Source organism: Sinocyclocheilus anshuiensis, unplaced genomic scaffold (assembly GCF_001515605.1).
Source record: "Sinocyclocheilus anshuiensis isolate Anshui unplaced genomic scaffold, SAMN03320099.WGS_v1.1 scaffold758, whole genome shotgun sequence".
Taxonomy (NCBI): domain Eukaryota; kingdom Metazoa; phylum Chordata; class Actinopteri; order Cypriniformes; family Cyprinidae; genus Sinocyclocheilus; species Sinocyclocheilus anshuiensis.
Genome location: NW_015548126.1, coordinates 2,765,625 through 2,776,277, shown reverse-complemented (window position 1 = coordinate 2,776,277; position 10,653 = coordinate 2,765,625). Strand labels below are relative to the sequence as shown.

Genomic DNA, 10,653 nt, shown 5'->3' with positions numbered 1-10,653 from the left:
CTGCTGACGTAGAACACGCCTTGTTTGCGTGCAGAGGAAAGCATGTGCATGCGTGATGATACTCTCCATAATGGCGCTAAGGTGACGCGGAGGAGAAGAATTGTTGAACCACTGATGTCACATGGACTGTTTTACTGAAGTCCTTACTTCGTTTCTGAAAAAATATCTTAATTTGCTTTCCGAAGATGAATGAAGGTCTTATGGGTTTGAAACAACATGAGGGTGAGTATTTAATGAGAGCATTTTCATTTTTGGGTGAACTATCCCTAATAAGTAACTGTCAAAACTTCCTCAATGAAATGCTGATTACAAATTTTAGATAAAATGATGTACGGATGGATTGATGGATAAAATGATAGATAGATAGATAGATAGATAGATAGATAGATAGATAGATAGATCAAATGTTGGATAAAAGGAAAGATTAACAAAATCATAGATGGATGGATAGATAGAAAAATAGATATAGTAGATGAATGGATGGATGGATAAAATGATGGATGGACAGACAGATAGATAGATAACTGGCTTCTACCTGTATTGTCCTAAACTCACTCTACGATGAGATACAGGCTGGTTTTTGTGCTCTTGAATTGCGCGGGAACCTCATGATTGCGTTTCATCCACACACACAGTAATGCGCTCCTGTCTTTATTCTTACTATCAACACAGTTACAATGCTCATTTGAAAAAAGCTGTCTAGACAGATATCAGGATTTTTTAGCTCAGTGTTTGGATAAAATGTAATTACACTCATGTGGGCAAGTACGACTGGCACGACGCCACAATGAGGTCGGTTCATTCTGTTGCTGTTTCCGTTTTTACATCGGATTTATATTTGATATGGATATTGTTCACTATATCGATAACAACAATCAAAGGTAAGAAATTATCCCTTTCAGTAAAGCATAGCTGGGTTATCTTAGAAAAAAATAATCTTATTTCATGTATGTAGGAATAGATTTTATAGGAATTTTAGGAATAGAATTAACCTACTAAAATGTAAAACTTAAATGGCTTCTTTGATATATGTTATTTATGTTCAATATAAGCTACATTTCATATTATTGGATCATAAATATCTTACTCATGACCATTCTTGATCCATTCAACCACATTTTATATAAAACATGACCTTTATATAAACCATGACCTTATCAAATCCAGTCATGTTCATGTGACATTTGTAAGTGGTGCCCAAACTTGTAGTGATAAGTTCATTGTACTTTTTCAACCACATTATATTTCATAAACGGTGAGTAAAATCAAGTTGAAACTTCAGTTAAATGTCTGGAAGCGAAGATGTTATAATAACGAAACAATTTTTACAGTGTAGCTGAATATTCCTTCGGTACTGATGGAAAAATGTAAATTGTGCTGTACCACATTAAAACATCTTGTACCACCTGACCTGAGGCATGTTGGACACTGAAAAACAAAATTTAGATCCAAAGTTTGAGAGGTTTGATAAGGTCATGTTTTATAAACCTTGATTTTAAGGGATAATAGTCTTGAGAGATCTTGATCATCAGTAATATTAAATGCAGCCTATATTTATCCACAATCTTAAATAATATTTATCACTATTTTTAATATTGCTGTATACTGGGCCAGTCATTCTAGCGCTTGAGGAACAGGCGTATATTTCAAACTATTTTGCATGAGGAGACGGTTCAAGGGGTTAGGTTTGATGTAATTGCATCAAAAAGCCACTGAATAAGATTATAAAATTGAAGAGTTCAGATGCAAAAGCCTCTAAGTGCCACCTGAAATTTTCATCTAAAATTAGCATTTTTATCAGGCTGCTATGTTTAGGTTCAGTCATTTTACTCTAATGGCAATGTATAGGAACTTTTATATGCAATTAAAGTGAAATAACTGAACATAAATATAGGGGCTGATAAAAATGCTAATTTTAGAAGAAAATTTCAGACGGCATTTAGAGGCTTTTGCATCTGAACTCTTCAAATACCAAATTTGCTTTAAATCGAATGGATATGGTCCTGTTTTCAATAAAATTGAATAGTCTTTATCAGTCAATCATATGAAATACAGTAAATATATATAAGTTTACATTTAATGTATAAATACTCTTCTTGGCAATACTGCTGTAAATTAGGCCAGTGTTTGTTATGCTCTTGAGGAACAGGCAGCTTACCAACTACATTCCAAAAAAATAAGGTTCTTTATTGCCCTTAATGTTGCAAAAATAATCTTTAACATCCATTGAAACCTTTCCATTGCACAAAAGGTTCTTTAATATTGACAAAAGCTAAACCATGGTTCTTTTAAAGATTGTTTACTGAAAGGTTTTTTGTAGAACCCAAAATGGTTCTTCTGTGGCATGCATCGCTGCGAAAACACCCTTTTGGAAGCTTTTTGTTTTCAGAGTGTATTCTGAATGACATTTCCTCAAAATGATTATGAATAATCTTTCAACCAAACCAAAGCCAAATATGTTTGCTAGTGCTTGAGTATTAATACAATGAGAATTTAAGTCTGTACTGATATTGATTCTTGGGCTCAGTATAGTAAAAGATGCCTAAATATGAGACCACAAGCTGTTGTCTTTTTCCTGTGACTGGCTTCTTTCACAGATGGCATAATATCTCGAACACTCAGTCCTCATTGTAGACATTCCAAGACATGTACTGCACAGACAGTTACAAGACATGTTACAGAGGTCAAAGAAAAAATCACCCTCACTAAATTCATTATATATCTACATCATTCTTTAAAATTCACTTTTGCCTCATAAATATGTATGAATCCTATAAGAAAGCAGATCTCTTTATGGTTTGATATCTCCTCACCTCGTTATTTTCTTCTCTCTTACCACAATGCACCATATTGCTGTCAAAAATAATTTGCATTAGAGATTTGCACTGATTGCTCATATGAATATTCCAGTCTAATGTTCTTGTCTCTGAAGCATGTGCCGCTACATACGGAGGAGTAAGAGTCTTTATTATCTAACACAAAGGAAATGGGTTTATTTTTGACATAATCTGCACAGTTGGTCCCTTTTCCCGAAGCATTTTGATGTGTGTTCGGAGATAAGCATTGTCTGGATTGTATCACTTCATATCTCATAATTGTTACAGATTGCTCATTGTTCATGTTTTTACTAAAGCCTTAAAAGCCTCAGAAAGTATCCTCAATGAACTATAATGTCATTATAGTTAAGTACTGATTTGTAAATGTAAAGATGGATGTATAATCACATAAGGCATGATCAAGGTCTTGGGAGGATAAAAAGAAAGAGAAAGTTACTGCACTTAGACCACCCGACTGCATATTTACATCTGAAGGACACTTGATTATTTGATTGCATATTACCTTAACTTTGAAAGTAATGCATAAAGAAGTATAAAAATCTGATTCCTAAGCGTGTTCTTGTATTTTGTCCCAGCAGCAGGTCTGGAGCACAGGCCGTCAGAAAACTGTCCGCTGGGTCACTTTCCATGTGGCAATATGAGCATCTGTCTGCCACAGGTTCTGCACTGCAATGGCCAAAACGACTGTCCCAACGGAGCTGATGAGGACAACTGTGGTCAGAGCTGTTTATAAATACAGACATCTCACATGTAGCTTCTCTATATTTACTGCATTTCTGATTGGTCACAAGGGCTTTATCACAACTATAAAGTATAATTCAAATGTTTTCTGGCATTTTCAAACACCTTTCAAACTCTTAAATTACTCTTAAATTTAAAATGACATTTTTTGTGAATTGTATCTTCCAAATGTAATAAAATAAAAATAAAATGTTTATCTATATAACTGAAAAATGTAATGCAAAATGTAATGGCAGATATGTTGGTTTATACTAACTTATGTGTGTTTTGTATGAATGTGTGTGTGTGCTTGTCTTATGTTGACCTCTCATCGATGTCCATCTCTCTGAAGGAGACAACAGTGGCTGGGCAGATCTCTTCGACCAGACTTTTAAAAGGGTTTATCCACAAGATCTTGCTACAGACTGCCGTAAATTTACACCTAATCCCTTCATTACCTCTTCACAGTTTGCTTTCTCAGAAACACCGTTTAGAGAGTCTTAAAACTGCTTGTATTCGTACAGAATGTACCTAAACTATATCCAATGCATTGTGCAATATTTATGTCACTTGCAATATGTTTATATAAAAGTTACTAGTTCAAATGTATAATTTATTTAAAATGTATTTTAGAAAATTTGCTACAAAGTAAAACAATGCAGTATAGTTAATTGTTAATTATATTTTGGTTGCCACTGTGCACAAACCTCCAATACATAGTTTTGACAGTTTGCATGGCCAAAACTAGAATCTGAATGTGTGTGTGTGTCTCTCTCTTTTCTGTCCTGCTTTGCAGAAGTGGAGCGGTACCCTGATCTCTGCCAGTGCATTAACACTGATATCCACTGTGTGCATGTCAGCTTGAGATCCATTCCACAGGTGTCAGCGAATGTTACGTCATTGTACGCAGCCTTCCATTGCAAATTTGTGTTGTCAACATTCATTTTATAAATGATAAATGTCTAATTGTTAACATTCTGGGCTGAATTTTACTTCGAATTAAAAATGACCATGTAAAATACTCGGGGGCAGGTTTAGCACTGCTTTTTTGGGACAATCTGAATTATAATGTAACAGTCAGCTGTTAAGCAACAAACAACCAATCAGAAACTGAACTTAGCTTGCTTCATTTTGCATTTATAAATGCCTCATTCATTCTTTCAGCGTGAAACTGTCAAAAGGGTGATGTAAAATACAGAAGCACATTTCCGCCACAGAATAAAAACATGAAAAAGTAAGATAAACTCACAACTGTGAGAAAAAATTCAGAATTGTAAGATAAAAAGATTATATTCTTACAGCTATTTCCTGAAAAGTATATTTAGAAAAAGTGGAGAGCATGTATAGGCAGGAATTTTTTTAATCTACAGAGTAAAATCTGTAAATCTTGTTTTGATGGCACAATATGCAAATGAGAACATTCACCTAAATAACAAATTATTAGCAGGATATGTTATATCAGTTTTGGGGGTGTTTTTTATTTTCTTCATTTCAATACACAAGTGAAAAACTTTTGAGTGTTTAATTGGCTGTTTGTGTTGCTTTTTGGCAGTTCGTTGAAGAGCAACAAGATTCACGTGTTACCCAATGAGACTTTCATCAAATACATAAAACTACAGAGGCTGTAAGTATGAATAAGCATTTCTTGAGCCTTTCTTCTGATCCAGACGAGCTCCTCTTTATAATTTCTGTCATATAAAGTGTAATTGATTTCATAAAACCTGCCCAAGATAGATGGTGTAACTTTGGTATGCATTGACCTTGCTTTACTAAAGCCACAAATCAACTCTGGGACTTGTATAATGGAGGTGTCAACCTATACAGCTAATGCCACGTTTATATGGTACAAAAACAATTGGTTCCTGCATGGAGCTGATTAACATTTATGATCAGCTTTCTGCTGAATCCACTGAAGCTTTTATGATGAGGCCATGGTCACCTTCATTTAAATTGAGCTTGCTGCTGCTTATTAATCTCAGTATTGGCAGGTTGCTTTATAGCTTTCCATTAAACCTTGGATTCTATGTGATGCTGTCTGGTTATTAACGAGCCAATTAAAGAATTAGCAGATCTGCTTTCTAGTACAAACCAATATGGACAGGAGTAAGGCAACAAACACTTACAGTATTTTTTTTTTAAAGATGTCAATGTTACACCAATGGAGAGTAATGCTAATTGATGTAACAGTTGGTCCTTTTCACAAATTATTTTCCTAAAAAGAATAAATAAGTCATTTAAAAAAATATTTGTGGGTCATTCCATGAAATCGGTGCCTTTTCCACTTGGAAAAAGTGAAAAATAAAATAAGTTTAATCAATATTTTTTAAATATCCATGAAACGAAGACACCTTTAAATGACAAGAAATTGTATTGTGCCATCTCAGGCTATGTAATTTATTATTTTATGACTATTCTTCTACCTCATGTTTTGGTATTTTGGTCAACCCTGTTACCAACACAAGCATTACTAGATACTATAGTTTAATTAGAACTCATATGCCACTGAATGATATAGGCATTAGCTCTATAATATACCGAGGGTGACCTTTAAAATGTTTGAATGTTACACAGACAATCTTTAAAAACAGGGTCAAACCTAATCAATGTCATCCCTGTTACCCACATGTCATCCCTGTTATCCTCTAAAAAGTAACAGGTTGACAGTAACAGGTTTGACGATTTCAAACAAATTTGCTTATTGCTAGCTAATAGTTAAGTTTACAAAAGCACATAGTGTACACTTTGAAAGGATTTTAGTTATAGATATTGATTATGTAAGAAATAATTGCTTAAATTTACATTTTAAAAATGGTAACAAGATTGACATTGCATGATGCCCTGGTTGGAATCCTGGTTGAGAGATGATATAACCTCCTAGAAATCGTCACTTGAATGTACATTATTTTACAAGGGTTTTTTGATGAGGGTAACAGTGCTGACATGAAATCAGGGGACACCAATACAATGATTTATATTTTATAGAAAAAATGCATACTTATGCCAAAAAACATTGCTTAACAATGAGACTATATTTAGAACAATATGCAAATGTCATTTTTATATCGTTTTGCTTTCATTTTGCAATTTAAAAGTCCTGCTGAAAAAGAAAAATCATAGTGAGGGACAGGCCAAAACCTTACCCTTACCAGCATAAATGCTATTTAAATTAGTTAAAATAATATATAATTGACTTTTTTTGATGTAATATTGATGAAAACATACATAGTATTGTTATGTTTTTAAATTGCACATTTATTTGTTGTTATATTAAATCTATGTTTGATTATTTCTTAGGGACACAAAAGGCACTGATTTCGTGGAATGACCCTTGTGCTGTCATTTTGGTCCCCTTTTTGATGGAATATATCACTTCCTTTCAAAGGTTTTTGGTCTGTAAGATATTTTAATTTTCATCTAAAAAAACAGTAATATTTAAAATGTTTTGACATATTTAAAAATATATATTTTATTAAATCTTAAGATATAATTATAATATGCTGATTTATAATGATTATCAATGATGAAAACAATTGTATGAAACCGCTTGATATTTTGTGAAAACTAATACATTTTTTCAGCATTATTTGATGAAGAAAATGTTCAAATGAACAGCATTTGTTTGAAATAGATTTTTTTGTAATATTTGAATAATCTGCTGTCACTTTTAATCACTTAAATGCATCCTTGCTGAATAAAAGTTTAAATTTATTTTTTAAAATAACCCCAGTTTTATAAATGTAATTAAAAAAAAATATATATATATTAACTTTTTTCATTAGAGTATTAGAAAGGAAGTGGATATGCAATACCAGGTGTATATTAAGTCATTAACATTTTCATAAATACACCAAACTGAAAGTGCTGCTCTAAATAGAAGTGATTTATATAGTTAATGAATAAATGCTTAAAGGGGTCCTATTGTGCTCTTTTACAAAGTCTTGATTTTGTTTTGGGGGTGTACTAGAACAGGCTCTCATACTAGGTTGTTCGAAAAACACATTATTTTTCACATATTTCACATTATTACAACACCTCTCTTCCCAGTCTGGCATGAACGGCTTGAATAGTTCCTGTATCAAATGAAGGCCCGCCTTCTGAAATATGAAATGTGCTGTGATTGGTTAGCTGGGCCAGTGTGTGTTGTGATCAGTGTTGCCAATTTAGCGACTTTGTCGCTAGATTTAGCGACTTTTCAGACCCCCTTAGCAACTTTTTCCAAAAAAGCGACTAGCGACAAATCTAGCAACTTTCTTGGACAAACCTTATTTAGTCTCTGGGACTCTCCGGTACTGCCGCACGAGCGCGAGGTCTTGCTTTCCCAGCGCACACACCTCTCTCTCTGCGTCTGCTCTGTTCAGCGAGCACAGAGAGGAGCAGCACTTTCAGTTAAAAAAAGATATTCTGTTGCTTCTAACTCTATTTTACATACAAGTATAGCCGAAATCACAGCACAGCCATTGTCTTAATCGTATGTGTAGTTGATGTCATTAGACAATGTCGTGATTAGGATTTTAGTGCAGATTAATCTTTGAGAGCTGGTTATGTAGTCTTAATGGACCGCATTTCAGTCACTATAATATTAATTCACAACAGAAACAGTAAAATATATTAATAAAAACAGTTTTATTGAGAATTCGGCTGCATTAAAATGCAGTACGTGAGCACATGGAGGCAAGACAATATGACGCACTGATGTCATGGATCATGCCCCTTACCATAGCCTCCTGCGAGCTTCAGTGTAAATATTGCCTCAATATCAAATAATTTTGAGCGCAATTTAAACCCGGATGATTGTAACCACTCTAACTTTAAATTCTTTTAAAACCAACAAAGTTATGCAAACTATGCGAGTACTTAATTTAATTCTTTTACCTTCCGCCTCAGTGCCGATGGACTGGGAACCCCACTGTGTGACATTAAGATTTATTTTAAACTAAATTCAAGCTGCTGTCTGATTGTTAAACAAGCTGGGAAGCTAAAAGGGCGTTTTAATGCATTCAGACCTTGAGATGGCTTGACATTAAATCAAACATGAAAAGTCAGTCATTGTCATTTTAGTCTGTAGATATGGCTCAGGTCCTGATATTTTATCAGTTTTGTAAACCTGTTAAGCTTAACAACCTGTTGACCAAATTGCTGATTTTTTTTTTTCTTAGGTTTCTCCAGGATAATTGCATTGGCACTGTTTCCATTCATGCGTTTAGTGGACTATATAAGCTGCAAAAATTGTAAGTGTCTATTTTTTTAATACAGAAAATAATGTCAAGCACTGGATTTGAAATGAGTTCAGACAGTATTCATGACCCTTATCTAATACAGTAAATAGGAAGATATATCGACATGAATGAGCACTTGTATTTGCTTGATCTTGTGTTGTAGATCTTTGAGCCAGAACTGCATCTCTTTTCTTTCCCCTGGAGTGTTCAGTGATCTTCATAAACTCAAGTGGTTGTGAGTACAACCTTCAACACATCAGCAAGCTGTAAATGCTGTTCATATATAAAAAATTATCTTGCCTTCTTCCAAATTGTCTTCAGTATGATCCTTCAGAAATAATTTCAATATGCTGGTTTAGGGTTCAAATCAGTGTATTATTAATGTTGGAAACAGCTGCGTAATGTTTTACCATAAAACAACATTTTAAAACAGCATTTATTTGAAATCATTTGTAACATTATAAATGACTTTACTGTAACTTTTGATCAATTTAATGTGTCCTTGCTGAATAAAAATATTTTTTTTCTTTAAAAACTTTAAACAAACTTTAGAACAGTAGCGTAGCAGGTTGTCAGGGTGAATTAGGAAAGGCAGCTAAATTCATTATTTTGGCTGATGGTTTAGCGACTTTTTTGCAGGTTTTGAAGTGTTATTTCATCCTATTCAGGATTTTGGATGACAATCCCATAACAACAATTACAGCCAACACATTTACTGGCCTGAGTTCCCTCTTCTTCTTGTAAGTCTTAATCAATCTTCACAAGTGTTGGACTTGTTCATTTCCTTCTTTTGTTTAAACAAATCCCGTTATTTGAGTGTGAAGTGCTGCTCTTCAGAATCAGTGTGTTTCATAATTCCAACCCAGCTGATTCAGTCACAAAAAATATTGCTCTGAAAAATATAATATTTGCATTGCAACTGATTTAAGTCTGTGCACTGTAGTTTTGAATGTCTTTATGAGGTTTCTGCTGACAGGTTATGATGTTCCGGCTCACCTCATCTCATCATCTGTACAGGTCAATGGTGAACACCTCTCTAGAACAGCTTCCAGACTCCAGACTCTGCACCCATGTGCCCTTTCTCAGCTGGCTGTAAGTATCTGCTTCTCTTCTACTCAATATAAATGTCACGACTTGCTTGATTTTGAATTCAAAAGATGCTGGCAGTAGGCAGTGGGGCAGCTCAGGTTTTGGAACAGAGCTACGATATACTGGTGTACAAAGAAACCGCCTACTATTCTTTACTCATCAAAAATTGATATCTTACAAGACATTAGAGTTAACCACTGTGTTTTTACACCTGTGGCGCATTTATACCAGTCATGTCACAAGTACTTTTTTTGCACAAAGTAGGCCTCATATTCAGACAAAAAAAAAAAAGTCTTGACTGACAGTGGTGACATATTTGAAATATCCATTGAACGTGTTCTTGCAATTTGTTTCACCCAGGAAGGTGTTTGAGAGTGAAACTAAGGCAACCAAAGAAATATTCAGGAATTACTGAAGGGCTTGTCCCAATAATGTCTTATATTACATAATTCAGAGGGATGTGTATTTTGGAACCTCTCAAGATCTCCTGCATAATACCGTTTTACATACTTTGCTTGTTTTTAAACTGCAAAACAGTGAACTCCAGTTAAAGTGAATTATGCAAAATTAGAACACCTAGTAAGAGATAGTTTTTGTATAAGATTCAAGAACAGTTCAGATTGCTCATTGAATATTAAACAGTTGTTATAGCAATATTGAAGATATTCTATACATTGTATATGGGTTATTGTATATAGATTGTATATACATTGTATATAGATATTCGAAACATTGGTTACAATGGTAATTTAAAGTGTTTTCAGTTCATTTCTACATATTAATAATAATAT

General features: G+C 33.9%; 1 protein-coding gene across 1 annotated transcript in view; it reads left to right on the top strand.

Moving 5' to 3' along the window:
• Window positions 1-203: 203 nt before the first annotated feature.
• rxfp2b (relaxin family peptide receptor 2b) overlaps window positions 204-10,653 on the top strand; it is a 40,726-nt gene continuing 30,276 nt past the window's right edge. Inside the window, exons 1-9 of the mRNA XM_016507692.1 lie at window positions 204-222; window positions 3,416-3,553; window positions 3,910-3,987; window positions 4,354-4,459; window positions 5,110-5,181; window positions 8,714-8,785; window positions 8,937-9,008; window positions 9,442-9,513; window positions 9,791-9,865. Of these exons, the coding sequence (XP_016363178.1) occupies window positions 3,475-3,553; window positions 3,910-3,987; window positions 4,354-4,459; window positions 5,110-5,181; window positions 8,714-8,785; window positions 8,937-9,008; window positions 9,442-9,513; window positions 9,791-9,865 (626 nt within the window). The 5' untranslated portion in view covers window positions 204-222; window positions 3,416-3,474. The remainder of the gene's footprint in view (window positions 223-3,415; window positions 3,554-3,909; window positions 3,988-4,353; window positions 4,460-5,109; window positions 5,182-8,713; window positions 8,786-8,936; window positions 9,009-9,441; window positions 9,514-9,790; window positions 9,866-10,653) is intronic.